The sequence below is a fragment of the Gymnoscopelus microlampas genome (genome assembly GCF_963454915.1).
Source record: "Gymnoscopelus microlampas genome assembly, chromosome: 9".
Lineage (NCBI taxonomy): Eukaryota > Metazoa > Chordata > Actinopteri > Myctophiformes > Myctophidae > Gymnoscopelus > Gymnoscopelus microlampas.
This window is the reverse complement of record NC_139946.1, coordinates 36,620,670-36,637,688: the sequence shown is the minus strand read 5'-3', so window position 1 is coordinate 36,637,688 and position 17,019 is coordinate 36,620,670. Positions and strand designations below refer to the sequence as shown.

The window sequence follows — 17,019 nt, the reverse complement described above, 5'->3', positions numbered from 1 at the left end:
TAAGAACTCAGCTGGACGCAATAAAAAAAAGAGACACTTTGGAGGTGGAGGTAGCCGTAAACGGCAGGAGATTTACTGATGTTGTTGTGGTGGCATTTGGCAAAGTGGTAAAGCTCCCCTCACTTGACCCTCTACTCATGCATATCCTGTGGTCTATAACAGTGGTTTTCAAAGTGGGGGACCGAGGCGCCAGGGAGCCCAATTCTTTTTCCAATTCAAATTCAGTTCATTCGATAATTTTACCAGTTTAACCACTTTCAACCTGGCGTGCCTATTTTGGACATGCGGCGCATTGCAATGCATGGTTAACTTCAATATCTGCTATTTTCAAATTGTTTGATATTTTTGGAACCTCCTGGGAAATAATAACCTTTTTGGGATAATTCATACAATATTGACCTGTCCAAAATAGGTTTCTTAATGGTTAGGGAAAGAAAATGTGTTTGATTAGGTCCCAATATGATGATACTGGTAATGAAGAACTGGTAATGTTTGTCATTAAATGAATGGCATGCTTTGTTGTGTTTGTGTATTTTGTGTTCAAACAGCCAGACAGAAGTTTTTTTTTTACAAGTCACGACGCAGTCTCACTATTAAAATGCATCTATTATTAAAGACATTACTTTTACGCCATTAGATCTTCAGTCAGCCATATTGCATCATACGAGAGGAATCTGTTTAGTTGGTCCTCCTGGCTGCAAGGCCAAGTGCAGTATCAGAGCAGAGTTGAAGTTGGTTTTGAGAGAAAAGTATTCTGGTTTGGACGTCTGGTAGGAAAACACTGGTTTTCTTCTGGAGAAACTCCATGGGGTGACACATTGCTTAACGAGGGTCTTTTGAGACTGGCGTAATAGTTCTACATGTTTTTTTCTTGTTTTATCTGGGATTCGAAGAACTCTTCCTGAATGCTTGCATTGCTTACTGTACTTCATATTTTACCTTCATGTCATGGTAATCTAAACAAGCTTTGTGAGTAATGTTGAGTGTTGTGTAACTGGCTTTTCCTTTCAGTATTGTGAAGTGAGCCACCGTTCAGCCTCTCCTAAAGAGATTGATTTAGTGCTGAGCAATGCTTCCTTCTTCTTTAAACTGCTTTTGTCTTGTTTGTGTTCTTGTATTAATATGAACGAGAAGAGCCTATACTCATGGGAAGAGACTATATTCTATTCTAAATTCTATGAACCACTTAAGCCCTATTAATTTTTGTTGTGAGTTTGAAAGTGGTTAATGTGACTTGGAAAAGTTATATTAATGTGGAGGGTAAAAGTCTCAATTAGCTAATTAGAATGAGAAGAATCTAAGTAGAAGTATTATCGCACTGAAAAGGTCTTTGTCAGGGTCTGGTATGTTTATGCCATTAATAACTACAAATCACATTATTCTTGACATTACTGCCGACAAAAGCATACACTGCGCTTGTAGATCTGCTATTTTTTATAACATTTGTGCAAATCTTTGAATATAAATCTTTTAAAGGGAACATTTGTAACTCAAATCTTTGCTTCTGGGGGTCCCTGGAACGAAATATTTTGAGATGGGAGGTCCGCGGCCAAATACATATCATTTTGGGGGTCCTTAACGTGAACAAGTTTGAGAACCACTGATATTATAGCAACATAAGTGTTTCAGAAAACTGTTAGGATTTAGAATACATTTGTAGAATCGGCCTCAGATCTTAATGGGTTAAAGCATAGATTGATTTGAAAATTCTAACCAAATATACTGTAGTGAGATTGACTTACAGACAAAATTCAAACATCCAACATCGTCCAGTAATGTTTTAATGACTTTGGAGAATATGTAAACAAATGCAAAATCCATCCGAAGGTCTCTGACAGTCATGTCATGTCTTTGTCCCTGCAGGTGTTTGAGAAGTTGAAGGACCACATGCTTATACCTGTGTCCAACAAGGAAAAGGTTAAAGTGGACGGAGCTCTCACCTGCTGCTCCGTGCTGATCAACAAGAAGTCAAACATCTGAGTATGCTCACACAGGGGGGGTCTCTCACTACATTCCACCTACAGTATGTATGTACTGTAGGGTCGCCAAAGGTTTCCCGACCATTTCGGTAAAGGATAGCCACTTTGGCTGCTGGGGATGTAAAAGCTTTTGTCAAAATGGGCCATCATGTGTCAACTTTCTCCACACTGTTCCAAATGCATGAACACAATCCAATACACTTTCAATGCTGTCAGAAATGTTTCAAGAAGGTACTGAGTTCTAAGTTATCATCGGGTCTTCGGTTGCAATGGGAGAAAAATTATCTTTGTGCTAACATGTTTTGGGAAATCCCAGCCCGGAGTGGTTATACAGTGGAAAGTTGAGGATGGTTAGTCTAAAGTTAGTCTTTTTCACTGTTGAGTCATCTAGACTGTGGTATGGCTTTTCCATTAACCCATTCAATCCGGGAACGCATCTGTGTCATTTTAGATTTGAGCTATATCCATTATTTTATACTTTGGCTCCTCAAAAATAGCAGATATACAAGCTCATAGTGCGGCACCGAGTGCAACATTTTTAACTCAAATATTTGCTTCTGGAGGTCCCTGGAACAAAATGTTCGCTTTAAAAAGTATATTAATATTCAAAGATTTGCACACATTTTCACGATTTTTCAAAAATAGCCCAAGAAAATAGATGAAATAGATGCATTCTTGGTCTTAATGGATTAAAGTAGAAGAGGCACATGGACAAACAGGCGTTTGGTTATGTGTCTTATAGTTGCTCTCCATGTTAAGACATGCAAAACCAATGGCAACAGTCAAAGAAGACTTTAGCTGACAGAAACACTTTTTTTTAATCGCAATTTGTCTGGGAGAAATAAAACTCATAATTACAATTTAATCTGAACTGGTTGTAAAGCTGGAGCAGGAACCCATTTAAACCATCCTGATTTATTGAGACCCCCCTCTGAACCTAAACACCCTATTAATTAATCCCTGTCCTTAATCGGTCAATGTTTACAACCCTTTAACACAACCATGTAGAACCCTGGAGAAATTAAACCAGATGGACCTATTTGAGAGATGATTTGTCTTTCTATGAAGATATACAGCAGTGTACGACTGTACGCATTGTGCTATTAAGTTTATGAAGTGTATGACTAACACAAATATAGACATTAAAACAGTACTGTATATACACAGCATTTACACAGGCTGCAAATATATAATATTTACAGCCAACAGATTATGCTACTGTATATCTTTTATTTTTAATTTAATTAGGGCTCATGTCCTATGGCTCGAAAAATGTGATTGTGAGATAAATGTTGGAAATGGAAGCCAACCACTACTGTTGAATAAAAAACCTCACCTCCAGATTAGCTGTTAATTATTTTTTCTGCCTATATTAAAGTTGTCATCGTCCTTTACAGTATCCGGAGGCACCCCTCAGCTTAGGAAAATCAATTAAACCACATTGTATTTAAAAAAATGCATGGCAATGATGCTATATTGATTTTATTTTTAACATTATGATGAACATTATGACTTAATAATTTAGTGATCAACTATTATTAAAGGAGTAGTTCACTGAATTCATGGAGATTTTTTATTTTTTGTTGCATTCCTGAGCCAATAATTTGATGACCGGCGGAAAGATGCTAATGTATCCGGTAGGAGACTCAAAGAGTCTCCTTTGAGTTTCCTTCCGGAGAGACCGCCGGTCATCAAATTATTGGCTTTGGAATGCGACAAAAACTAAAAAATCTCCATGAATTCAATGCTCCATGGGGTGTGTAATTGATAGAAAATAATTATTTTTTTGGGTGAACTACTCCTTTAAGATATTTTTTATAAGAATTCTCCCCAATTTAGTCATTATGTACCCTGTGTATATATAGTCATTGTAACTGCCCACCCCTACTTGTTGGTCTGGGATGGTGTAGACAGCAACATGTTTCCTTGCCAGTAGCTCCTTTATACCTGACAGTAGGAGTTTAACTGGGAGGGCGTAATGCGTGCGGGGAAACACACGCTGTTCTCCCCGCTCCGCTCATTGCTAAAGTGCTCCAACCCCATGAACATGTCCAGTTACGTTCGTGGTGGGCAGGAACTTTTATAGCAGGGCGGAATTTTGATACCATAGTGCACTTGGTGATACAAGCGCGAAATTTGGCACTGATGACCTTCATATGACCCAAATTGATAATCAACCTCTGGCCACGCAGAATTCCTAAGATTTCAAGATGGCCACCACCAGTTTTCAAAATGTCTGCAACTGGGCCAATGTGTTGGACTATATCGCTTTGCTGGAGCTTATTTTAATATAAGAGAATATGTTCTGGAGGTATTCCTACCAAGTAAGATAAAAAAATAACATTAGGTTCCAATATGGCGGCATGTATTCCAATATGGCTGCCGATAAATTGCAGAAATGTGCACCTGCTTATGGTTTATCCACATGACCTTGTTGTACATGTATTTGTATTAATTACCATACACAGAATCCATTTATGGAACATTTGAAAGTGATTTATTAGCTTGGTAAAGCTTAGTGCTTACTTTTTGTTTTGTTATCAAGTCATTATAAACACATTTTCATTTACAATGGTGGCTGGGCAAGTGACAGGCCAGTGTACTAGCAACTGCAACCACAGAGGGGTGTGCAGATAAGTCCAAACTTAAAGCATTTGCAGTGTCCAGAACATGCTATTTTACATCCACATTGTGTCAGCTTCTGGCATAATTTGGCAAACAGGACTGCACAAGAGTCACTGGCCCCATATATGTCCTGCTTGGAATGCACTTCACTTGCATTCACTTCCTTGTAGGAACTACTTCTATGAAGTTCTATCGTACATGAGTACTATGAACTCCTCAATGACTTGCATATGTTTATCATTTATTGCAACAGGTGTTGAACCTAATTTGGAGACGTTGTCTGCCATGCTGACCTTTTTCCCTTTCCATGGAAGGACGAAACTGTGTGGCATCCCCTGAATGCATGAAAGAAGCAAAGACCTGATGACTTTGATTCAATAGCTGATGCAATTTCATGAACGGGATCCATCTGAGATCCTTCCCTCCTTCCAAAGGCAATCCACAGCTAATTCAAGCCAAGTCTTTGAACAAGTGAAACTGTTATGTCAACAATGTCAGTATCTGAGGCAGAGCTGCAGAGGATAGCATCAGACACATCATGATTCGCAGCTCAGATACTGACGTTGTTGTCATAGCAGTTGCACTTGTTCAAATTAAATAAGTCTGAGACTTATTGTCAGTATCAGCTGAGAACTCAGGGGTCTTATAGACCCCCTGGTATTGCTGAGGTGGAGCGCCACACTCACCGTACCTACTCATACACTGATCCTGATCGAACCCATGACCATGTGATCCGAAGGTGAAAGCTCTACCGACTGAGCAACCCAGACACAAAGACTTGGCTTGAAAAAGCTGTCGAAGGACCTCAGATGGATCCCCCTTCATGAAAATGCATCAGCTATTGGATCAAAGTCATCAGGTCTTTGCTTCTTTCATGCGTTCAGCAGATGCCATACAGTTTTGTCCTTCCACGGAAAGAGAAAAAGGCCAGCACCTGTTTGAGAAAATATCCCTATATATATCTAGGTTTTTGTATTTACTTGCCCTAGGTCGTTAAAAAGCTACCAAATCACTTTAAAATGTGCTATAAATCGATTCTGTGTATGGTAATTAATACAAATACATGTGCTTCAAGCTCATGTGAATGTACATTTATGCAATTTATCGGCAGCCATATTGGAAAATATGCCGCCATATTGGAACCTAATATTTTTTTTTTTATCTTACTTGGTAGAAATACCTTCAGAACATATTCTCCTATATTAAAATAAGAGGGAAATCAAAGATTTACAGCCCCAGCAAAGTGATATAGTCCAAAATGTTGGCCCAGTTGGAGCCATTTTGAAAACTGGTGGTGGCCATCTTGAAATCTTAGGATTTTTGCTTGGCCAGAGGTTGATTATCAATTAGAGTCATATGAAGGACATCTGTGCCAAATTTCACGCTTGTATCACCAAGTGCACTATCATGTATTGAAAACTGCAAAATTCCGCCCTGCTATTACCCATGCGCTACCTAATGAAGATATTTTTGTGATCAACTACAGTATTAATGAACATATTCTTGCTACTGACACCTGTGATGTGCTCTTTCGTTACATATGACTTATTGCATTAATAACAATTAGTGTGTATCCGAAACTACTGAACATAATTATCAGTTAATTGATAATGCAGCACTTAATTTTAACCGTGATAATGGGTGTTCACAATGATTATTACCAATAGTAGTATGTTGGATGAGCTTCTCCAGTTGCCTTGTGACTTTCGATGATTGTTGTTGGGGACTCACAGTTTAGAACCTGGTACAGTCTCTGTACAGTATGTATACTGTACTACATGACGCTTAGCCAGAGAAGCCACTTTGAAGCCTCAGACATGATGACTGTCATTACATTAAACACATTTAGTCTATCAGTGTGATCATCAGTAAAACGTTTCAGCAGAGGAAATGACATCAGTGGAAGGGTCCAGCCCCCCTGATGGGCTGTTCCACTATAGACGTTCGGATATGGGCAGGCAAGCTGTGATGAAACATGGAAAGAATTCCTTTTGGGAGGAGAGGCTTGTACGCCAGTAAACATTCACTCTCTTAAACTTTCTCTCTTTCTGCCTTTTTCTGTCTGTCTTTCTCTACGCCTCTATCTCTCTCTCTCTCTCTCTCTCCCCCCCCTACCTTACTATTACCTCATAGACAATTCTGGGGTAATTTATGACAATGATATCATACGGCCTGGCAGTTGGATGCGAGGGTCTGCCATTAAATAGCATAATTTGTGACACTAGCTGTATATTTTACAGGAGGTCCTTGGCTGGATGGACGGTGATACCATAGTTGCAGTGCATCCAGCTCTGAAGCTCACAGTTATTCCTAATTTATGCTCCGTTGTACGATGGCGTCGCAGACCGAAAATTGCCAATCTATAAGCTCTCAACTGGAGCTTATAGACCTTATAGATGTATTTTGTGTCAACATGGGAACACCACACACCACCTTTTTCTTTAATTCTCTTTCTCAACCTGTTTAGTTTGATGGTCTTAACCTCTTTGTTTGCTATCAAAGCTGTGCATAATTAGTTTGTTGAGCCAGCCTTAAACCAGTTTGCAGCCAAAATAGCTTTGATTGACACTGATCATGTTCCATCATCTTAGTACTGTTGTTGTTGTTGTTGTTGTTGTTGTTGTTGTTGTTGTTGTTGTTCTTGTTCTTGATGTTGCTGATGTGATTGTCCACTTTCTGACTCAGGTCCCTTGGTTTTCATGCATACACTTGTTTCTCAACTGGTAACTCAGCCCTCTGACTCTACATCCTGAGTTGAGCTTTTCATCTACTTTGTATAATAAAGGTACTTGTGACATCAAACTTTGTGATGTTTCTGGTTTAAATGTATTTCACCCTCAGAATAAAACTGATTCTGAGATGCCACGTATATCAGTTGGTAACCATAATTTAATTAAATGATTTAATTTATGCTCAAAGACAAGAGTAGGATTTACAATAGAGGAAATACATAACAGAACTGGGGCCAAAGTAAAAAAAAAAAAAGTTTTAGGCCCATTGTATTATGGTAATGTTTCTATGGGCCGTTCTCCTGGAAATAGTTAAATTGTACTGCCATCTTGTGTCCGAAATGTTAAGACACATTTTTAAGCAGATAGCTGTTTGATATAATTGAGCTGTTTGTGAACCCAAATGTATCCACTTTTGTTTTGGATAAATTGTTAAAAGTCATATTTGAGCTTGACTAACATCTCATGAACTGAGCCTATACAAACGTATTATAATTATAACAATTGGGTCATGTCATGGACAGGCCTATGCTGCATAGCCCTAGACAGTCACTGAATTTCAACTCTATAATACTATTTCTACGATGGATAACTCAGTACAGTCATACCCAAATGAACTGTCCATGTGTCCTCTCGGGACTAAAGGGCCATTCACACTGAGCACTATAACTATAGTTAAAGTGCTTCAAGGGGGTTTCAGCAGCTTGAGAAAAAATGTAATTTATTGTGCTGGAAAACATTCACTGTTTCTTACTGCATATTACAACCAGGAATGGACAAAGTATTTGTCTCTTCATTTATATAATAAAATAAATACAAATCATTATCATCAAATTATCATCATTACTGTATGATCACATTTGTTATGGTTAAAAAAATGATGTGTTATGACATTACAGCACAGTATTCATTTATGTTACTTTAATAGATTTGCATGCAATAAAGGAGCGATGGTAACATTAGAGTACAATACAATAAGTACAGGTCATAAGCAGATTGGGCCCATAACATTGCTGTACATAATATGTACGGTATCTTAGCTCATTAAGCAATTAGGTTGCCCTATCGGTTTATATATCCCAAACAAAAGAGAAAAATAAATTAGGCAATCAACTGCTATAGGGACCCTTTCTCCAACATTTTGACAGGTAAGTGCAGTGCAGCTAAAGGTAATGACATACAATTACAATAATTGTGGGTGTTTCAGCTCCTGTGTATAGTTAATGCTGACACACATTAACACCTAAATAAATAAACACAACCATCAACGTAATTACCTTAAGCTGCATTCACCCATCAGTAGAATGTCTTCTGTGAAAAGGGTCCATTGCCCAGGTATTACTAACATCAGTATACAGTATATTTACATCACTTGTTGCACTATGTCCACTAATCATCAGAATTTTCTCTGTTGGAAAATGTCACCTTGCCTGTTTTATCAGCAATACACAATTTTGTATTAGGAAACACATTTTATCATTCTCCCAAATCCCTTTTTAATTGTAGAACTTAAAAAAAAAATCTTGCAAAATGCAAAGGCGCTGTCATGTTTTAGTCTTATTCTTGTGTAGTTTACTTCATGTCTTGTCATGGATGCCTTTGCTGACCCATCCTTTGCTCCAATTTTGGAAATTTATGGTATTCTTGTGGAAAAGATGTTAAAGCATTCTTAATTTACTGCCATTAGCAATGGGTGATCTTTGAACATTGGGTTTTTGTTACAGCTATTAAGGAGAGAATAATACTAGTATACACATTTATTGGTGACTCACAAGCTTCCCAAATTGTTTTAGGTAATGTATTGGTCGATCTACAAACTCACAACGCGTCGTGAAATATAGCTACAATAGATCAGTGGTTCTCAAGCTTTTACATTTCAAGGACCCCCCTTAACTCTGGCAGTGTACAAATGGAACTATAAATGGACCCGTTAGGGTCCATTTTAGTTCCATTTGTACACTGCCAGAGTTACAGACTTGTAAGGGTCAATTTAGACCCCCCTCAAGGAACCTTGAGAGTCCCTGGACCCCTTATTATTTACCCCTTATTATTGGTCATATCCTCCAGATTGGTGTACAGGTTCCCTGTCCCCCTAGTGGCAGCAACTCGATAGTCAAGTCTATCTGTAGGCTCAGCCAGGAGCAAGTAGGACTGGTTGAGAATGTCTGTGCAGGAGTCTGAGAGGAAACCGGAGGATGTAGGCCTACTCGCACAGGAATGGGGGCACATTGTTGGGAAGACCCCGTTGTTTCTCACCCCCAGACCTCTGCAGTCATCAACCTGCTCATATATGTATTTGTTGACTTTCTGGCCAGGGACAGTCTTCTCTGTGTTCAGTGTCACATAGTCTGGACTGACCTCCAGTCCGACCTGAGGAGGAGGGCTCATCCCCTCTACCTGGTCCGTCTCACTGGTGCCTCTCCCTGGGCACAGGAGCTGGGTGGGATCCCCTGACGGCTCCTCTTCAGACATGAGCTCCACCACAGATGCTGGTGTCTCTTCTGAGCACTGCTTGGCCGTGGAGGGAGGATCCTGCAGCAACACACAAGTTGTTCATTTTCTAAATTGCTACTTGACAGGGCGCCCTGTAACGTTGCATGTTGACGAGGATGATGATTTAAATTATTTTAATTACAATTCTGTGCCTGTATTCTGTATCGGTGTGCAACTGGAACGGCACTGAGTCAGCAGAAGTGGATTTTGCACCACTTGACACAGCCACTCACTCGCCTAACGGCTCGCTTAGGGGTTGAACCCACGACACGCGTACGCCAGCGGTCCAGGCCGTGCCTGCCTTGTCTTAAGTGTATTATAGCAAACTTGTTTACCTATTACGAGTTTGGAGTGAAAAAGGCACTTCCACATTCAAGTGTGGGCGGGACATTCCAGTATGGCCTGTGACAGTCACGTCAGACAGATAACACATCAGATGTTGCCCCAAACTTGTCACTACATTACAAGTTGAGAGTGAGAATGTGTAGTAAATATGGTGACATAATTGAGCCCATTTCCTGCCACCAGTTTAGATGGTTTTCTGTTTATACTGTAGGGTATTACATAATAGGGTATTTTTGGTTTGCTATATGATGTGCACTATGTTTTTGCCAGGTTCACGTCCCTGTCATGCCTGCACTTCTCAATGGAGTGCCTGACCTTACACTGAAAAACACTCACTGCTGACTCTGAGAGTGATTGATTATGAGAATAACAAGCATTTAATCTGCTATAACAAACAATAACAATTATTCTGTGATGAAATGGAACCAGCTCTTGACATGCACTTGAAACGTTTGGAACAACAGAGTGGTTTCTATTGGCAGTTAGTTTGCAGCTCAACAACAGGCCAGTTTTTCCTCACTTTGAAAAGCAGTCCCAAAGACAGAAATTATATAATAGCCATTCGGTCACGATCATGGCCTCTGCCCTGCCCTGTGTGCCCTTCCCATGTCATGTATGCCCTTGATGTGACAGTGTGCCCCTGTTTTGCCCCTGATGTGACTGTTTGCCACAGTGAGTGTACCCTGCCTTGTACCCTGTGCCTTGATCGAAAGACTGGTTCCACCTGGGGTTCATAGCTGTGACTTTATTGAGTGCTTGGTTATTTAATGGGAATGTTGAGTTGCCTGTTCATTTGTCCATTTTCTTGAGAGTTTTTATTTTTTGTTACAGTGTGTGAAAATCTAGTTCTCAACTTCTCACTACTTGGCTATGACAGTAGAATTGACAACGTCGCACATTTCCAAATGGCATCATGGGCTTAATTAATACTACATTGTTTGTCTGTAGTGGTTCAATGATTTACCCATGTTTGGCTGTTGATGTCTGTCAGGAAGCCTTGAAGGACTTTGTCAAGGTTGGGGACAGGTGGCCACAGGTACAGCTTGACTTTACTGAGGAAACAAGAAATGGATGTAAGAAATGCCACAAAAGAAAAAAAAAAGCTTCTCAAGGAATTTGTTTAAATGTCAAGGCTAATTTATACTCTATACAGTACATACAGTAGTATGATGGTGTCATTTGATGGAAAACCCCCGAAAATGTGTTCTTCTCGGCAAGAGTATACAGTAAATTAAGCGTTACTGTAAATTCAAGTCTGGTTGTAGTTTCAATTTGTTTTGAAAGAAGAACTTCCGTAACTTCCAAACTTTTACCAAGTCAAGCCAATGAATCACTTTTCTGCATGTGATACCATCGAATGATAAAGTATAAATCAGGCTTCAATAGGACATACTCCAAACAAGTGAATGTACTGTCACATGTCCTACCTGAGGTACCTGGGGAACAAGGAGATGAAGACAACAGCCACAACCATCATCATGAGTGGAATGCACAGGATGAGGTAGGAACCTGGACACATCATTTATCATTTCCATTAATCTATCAAGACAGATTCTGCTAATAAAATCTATATATTTTTTTCAATTCAGTTTTACAGAATGGTTTCCCAGATTGCATTTACCATTACCAAATCTATTATGAAATTCATACTAAAGCACATTATTCTGATTCGTGATTTGTTGTCCATTATGTTTAATCCGATTTTTTTCACTAGAAACAGAGTGTTCTTTACTGTGATAATGGATAACGTGATGGTGTACTGTAATATGCTTTGCCTCATGATGCAGGTATTCACTAAAGAACACACGCAAATATATTGTTTTCTTTAATGGTTGTTACCAGCGCTTATGCGTTACATTTTATTTTCTTTCAAAGTAGCCTAGTGTACGTGCATAAAAAAAACATAAAGATTAGTAATAACTGTCTCCCGTAAGCAGTAGCGAGTACTGTATGCAGTAGTAATTGCTACTACAGTCAGGACCTGACATTATGATATTTGAATAAAAGACTGTACATTAAGTGGTTTCACTTAAAGCCTACCTATGTCACTGGGAATATCTCCGGTGATTGCATGTGACCAGTTACTCCAATGCCCTGAGTAGAAGGAGCCATTGGGCTTAGATCTGACCTGGATAATATAATGACTTCCTGTTGGCACCTCCAGGCATGTCTGGGTCTCTGGACCCTTCAGGGACACTGTCTGAAGACAGAGGGTTCAGTTCTTCTATAAGGATTCAAATGTCATTGCTGAGGATGTGAATGAGTATTGTCAATTATTCAGTATGCAGCATCTTACCATGCATTTGCCACCCCCTCCAGGCTGGTAGCGAATCTGGTACTGCAGGTGGGCCGACAGGACAAGAAGAGGGGCTTCCCATGCCAAACACAGCCTTCTGCTCTCCAGTATGTCCTTCAAATGCCCTGGCTCTGCTGTTTTGACTGAGAACCACACACGCACACGCACACACACACACACACACACACACACACACACACACACACACACACACACACACACACACACACACACACACACACACACACACACACACACACACACACACAGGGGCGGATTTAAGAAGTTAGGGGCTCCAAGCAAAGCTCTGGTTCGGGGCCTATTTTGCGAGCGCGAAAATGCGAAGAAAAGAAAATTGTATTAAGAAAAAAAAAAAAGGGGGGGAGGTGGGGGCTCCCCTGCCTTGGGGCTCCAAGCAAGTGCTTGGTATGCCTAGTGCAAATATCCGCCCCTGCACACACACACAAGGCAGAGAGAAATCAGATAGTATTGTCATGATTTACACATGTGCAAACATTATTTTCTGGCCATCTCTTCATTGCTGAGATGTTTTATCAGATTATTTTATGTATTGTGGTGGGGGGGGGGGGGTCAAATACATGTAAGCACATCAAGACAGCAAATGCCACAGACAATGACACAGCTCCTATCTCTACATGGAAGTCTGCAACCTCAGCCTGTGCCATTCCTATGCTATACAAATACCTCTGTATGATCCACTAGAGGTGCGTACAGATTGATAGGTGTCAAAGATCTGCTTGGTACTTTGTAATGTGGTTCTAGAACGCTGATTAATGTGTAAATCCAGTGTTTCTGTAGATTATCAAATACAATCGCAGTGTTTTGAGGGCCCATTTGCAGTATCCTCACGGCCTAAAGTTGGGAATCACGGCTTTAAGTTGTGCATTGTAATCTTGTGCGTGTGCGTGTGCGTCCGTGCGTGCGTGCGTGCGTGTGTGTGTGCGTGAGAGAGAGATTTTTCTCACTGCTGCTGTTGAGAGTGAATGGTTGTGAGTAGAAGGTTCTGTCGAGGGGATCTGGACCCATCCCACCGCTGAGCTTGACCCAAATGTCCCCGGACTGGTCTCCATGGAAATGGCAGACAGCACTAGAGTTGTCATCTATCAGGCATTCTCTCCAGCCACATGTATCACTGTGTGAAGCAACGGAGTGATCAGAAAGATAGAGGCGAAAGAAAAAATCCTATGCAAGGGCACATGGCAGGTTCCACAACGCACCACAATGTATATCACAGTCCCAAAGAGGGAAGTCAATACTCATTAAGAAAATAATACACTGCAAAAAAGTAAAAGACTGAGTGTTAAAGGGTGTGTAAGTAATTTTTGTTTAAAAGTTAATGTTCTGTATTCTGAACAAACGCTCTCTATGATAGTGTTGTCTTCTCAGTAACAGGGGAGTCCCCAGCACATTAGCTACAGTATTAACACTTAACAAATAATATATCATTTAGACCCTCTTTAATTTAACTCAATGTGTAAAATGCTATACTCTCAGAGTTAAAATTGACGCGGTACACTTTGCAGTGAAAATCATTTATCATATTACTACAGTACCTTAGACATATCTTAAAGAAGAGATTGTAGGTTGACTCCCCATAGGCGTTCTCATTCCACTGGCAGGTGATATTTTGCAGGTCAGCGGTGTAGCACATCAACGAAATATCATCTGAAAAAAGATCGTCATATGTTTTTATCTGTCTTTGCCTCTTTCTTTCTTTCTTTCTTTCTTTCTTTCTTTCTTTCTTTCTTTCTTTCTTTCTTTCTTTCTTTCACACATACACACCTGCACTTTGGGGAACCATTGCATAAGCAGGCTGTGACCAGTGGCTCCAGTGTCCTGTGTTGTCTCCGTAGCCATGTTTGACTCTCATTTGGACATGAACCAGCTCTCCTGGTACCAGGGATGCCAGTGTGTGGACCGGCTTCCTCTCACCTCTCTACAATTGCAAACACACAAGATCTTTTTATTGATTTCGTTTTTTTTACTCATACTGTACATATAGAACTACAGATCAATGAAACCTAATCCTCTGATCCGTAGATCAATGAAACCAATTCTCCCCTCTCCATACAGATGAGCAATATGTAAAACTCTTTTGTGAGTATAGAAATGACTTACAAAGTTGTGTTTTTCAACTTTAATACGCTCTTTAGTTTTCTCTCCCAGGCTCTTGGATGAGTATCGTATCCCATAGTGCACCTTGTTTTCCCACTCCTTGGCCATGTGCCATTCCATCTGCAGCTGCCTCGGTTGGTCTGTGTGGCGTAGAGACACGTTCACAGGTGGATCCAGAAGAACTAAGGAGATGCAAGCATTGGAAAGAGAGGGTAAACTAATTGCATAACCCACTGAGCAAGACCATTTGCAAGACATACTGGTCTATACATTCTCAGTCCTACGGTACGATATCGACGAGTTGGGGCAAAATCTGACCATGCGTCACCTATCTGATGCGATGGGATCCCCCATCGTGCTATTTTACACCAACATAGTCACAAACATGCACGTATGTGTGCATACGTGCATATTGGTGAACTTACCATGGTCCTCCACACTGACAGTGCGTGTGTACAGGGTGGTGTTGCTGCTGGTCTCCACCACAGTGAGGCGTATGAAGACATACAGGTAGATGTCAGAGGGAGGGAATGAGCAGACATGGAGGAATGTCCCCTCCTCTGTCCTCTGGATGCTCACATTACACCTCTTCTCTCTGGACAGGGGACATCATCACACAATGCTGACATGAGCGACACACACAGACAGACACAATTGACTCTTCTCCACTAGAAGAACTTAACCGAACCGTGCTGTGCCGTGTAACACATTTCACAGGTTCTGGATTTGTTTCCATGCGGCTCGGTTTCACATACGGTTCTCAGAATCAAAGTGTGGGCCCTGTTCAGGAGGTGGTACTACCCCTAAGTTTTGGGAATCCAGAACTCAATTTCAATGTTCTTTTCTAAAATAGCAAAAATAGCAGATCTACAAGCTCACAACGTTTTTTAATAGTTTCTTTTTTTAGCACGTACGTACCCTTTCAGGGGTGTTTCTGATTATAATTGAAACGTAAACGTGAAATAGCCACCGAGTGTACAGTATATATACATTATATGCAGTTTGTTAGGATTTATGTGAGGTAGGTCAAATGAGTGATTCAGAGTATTCCATGGTATACTGGAAAGCCACATCTGTAAAGTGCAATCTTTACAGTGAGCATGCTGAAACCTAAACATGACAATGACAATATTTGCCGTAGGTGTGTGTATTCACTCTACTTCATTTCTAAAGTAAGTAAAGTAAGAAGTAAACAATGAATCAAAGGCCTTTTGCACAAATGTATAATAGTAGATAGTCTCTGGCAAATACAACTGCCCATGTGATAATCTACCTGTATGTATGCTTTTCCACATCTAGTCATTATGTTCTCTTATACAAATACAAATATAATGTTTTATGGCTATGCAACCAAACTGTATTGAAAATGAATTCATTTCATACTCATCAATCATGTAGTAGAACTCATATGTCTTTTTATCTGGTGTCTCAAAGAAGCAGGTGAAATCATCCTCTGTCCTGGTAAAACATTTAGGATCGTTGTCGCCTTCCAAGAGCAAAACATCTGCTCAGAGAGTCACAAATGACACATGTAGGTATTCGAGAAATAAGGGTACATTCGTCTATTTGTAGCAAGTCTTCTATTCAACCAAAGTATATCTTTGGGCCACAAATGTGCAATATTATTGCAAATATTTTAATCACAGAATAAACACAGAAAGGTCATGCATTATGATCATGATGATTGATCATGATGATTGTTAATGAAGTAATCAATCAAGCAAGCAAGCAAGCAATCAATTAATCACAATTAATACAAAATGGTGTAAACACATTTTCATCTTTTTGTCCAATGTTGAAGGCAATACATCAGTCAAGAAATCAGATTATAAAAAATGTAACTGATTTAACATCCTGCAAATACCTGATCGTAATTTTTAACATTTTATTCTGGCAATTAATTTTGTCCATTCTGAGTGAAATCAGTGATCCTTTGTTTACAATTTAACACTTACAACAATGTCATAACAATCTTACCTTGCCTCGACAGGTGAGGGACGGCTCCCTCCTCTGGATGCATCCCAGACATACAGCCCACATGTATCCACAGGCTGAGAAGGACAACCAGGCAACTGGGGGCTAAATCCATGGCTCGGACAGTACAGGTGAATGTATCCTAACCCATTACATCACTTGAACCTCTACAAAAGCTTGAATGTTTTCTAAGCATAATTGCTCATGTATGAGTTTGTGTATCACTGTGAGCTGGCAAAGGCGGACGTGGGTAGAGATGAGGGGTTGGACATATCTGATGTGTTGTGCTTGCACAGGAAGTGTGTTTTGTGTGGATTGAGACATAACAAAAAAGGGGCAATGGTGGTGGTATTGGGGCAATTAAATACCCTACCACACAAAAAGAGATAACTCACAAAACTCACGGTTATTCACAAAAGCAGGATCAATATACAGTACAGAT

The 17,019-nt window shown here is 40.1% G+C and overlaps 2 protein-coding genes across 4 annotated transcripts in view; one reads left to right on the top strand and one right to left on the bottom strand.

The window, feature by feature from the left end:
• The window catches only part of ddah1 (dimethylarginine dimethylaminohydrolase 1), an 86,572-nt gene extending 83,252 nt beyond the window's left edge, over positions 1-3,320 (top strand). For all 3 annotated transcript variants that reach the window (XM_084066679.1, XM_084066677.1, XM_084066678.1), the window contains exon 6: positions 1,864-3,320. In XM_084066679.1, coding sequence (XP_083922805.1) covers positions 1,864-1,980 — 117 coding nt within the window. In that variant the 3' untranslated portion in view covers positions 1,981-3,320. The remainder of the gene's footprint in view (positions 1-1,863) is intronic.
• mpl (MPL proto-oncogene, thrombopoietin receptor) overlaps positions 1-16,789 on the bottom strand; it is a 186,486-nt gene extending 169,697 nt beyond the window's left edge. Inside the window, exons 1-12 of the mRNA XM_084067806.1 lie at positions 16,581-16,789; positions 15,987-16,107; positions 15,029-15,198; positions 14,607-14,785; positions 14,271-14,424; positions 14,042-14,153; positions 13,454-13,620; positions 12,468-12,610; positions 12,212-12,371; positions 11,599-11,680; positions 11,136-11,223; positions 9,361-9,865 (exon numbers count right to left, since the gene is read on the bottom strand). Coding sequence (XP_083923932.1) covers positions 9,371-9,865; positions 11,136-11,223; positions 11,599-11,680; positions 12,212-12,371; positions 12,468-12,610; positions 13,454-13,620; positions 14,042-14,153; positions 14,271-14,424; positions 14,607-14,785; positions 15,029-15,198; positions 15,987-16,107; positions 16,581-16,692 — 1,983 coding nt within the window. The 5' untranslated portion in view covers positions 16,693-16,789 and the 3' untranslated portion in view covers positions 9,361-9,370. The remainder of the gene's footprint in view (positions 1-9,360; positions 9,866-11,135; positions 11,224-11,598; positions 11,681-12,211; positions 12,372-12,467; positions 12,611-13,453; positions 13,621-14,041; positions 14,154-14,270; positions 14,425-14,606; positions 14,786-15,028; positions 15,199-15,986; positions 16,108-16,580) is intronic.
• Positions 16,790-17,019: the final 230 nt, after the last annotated feature.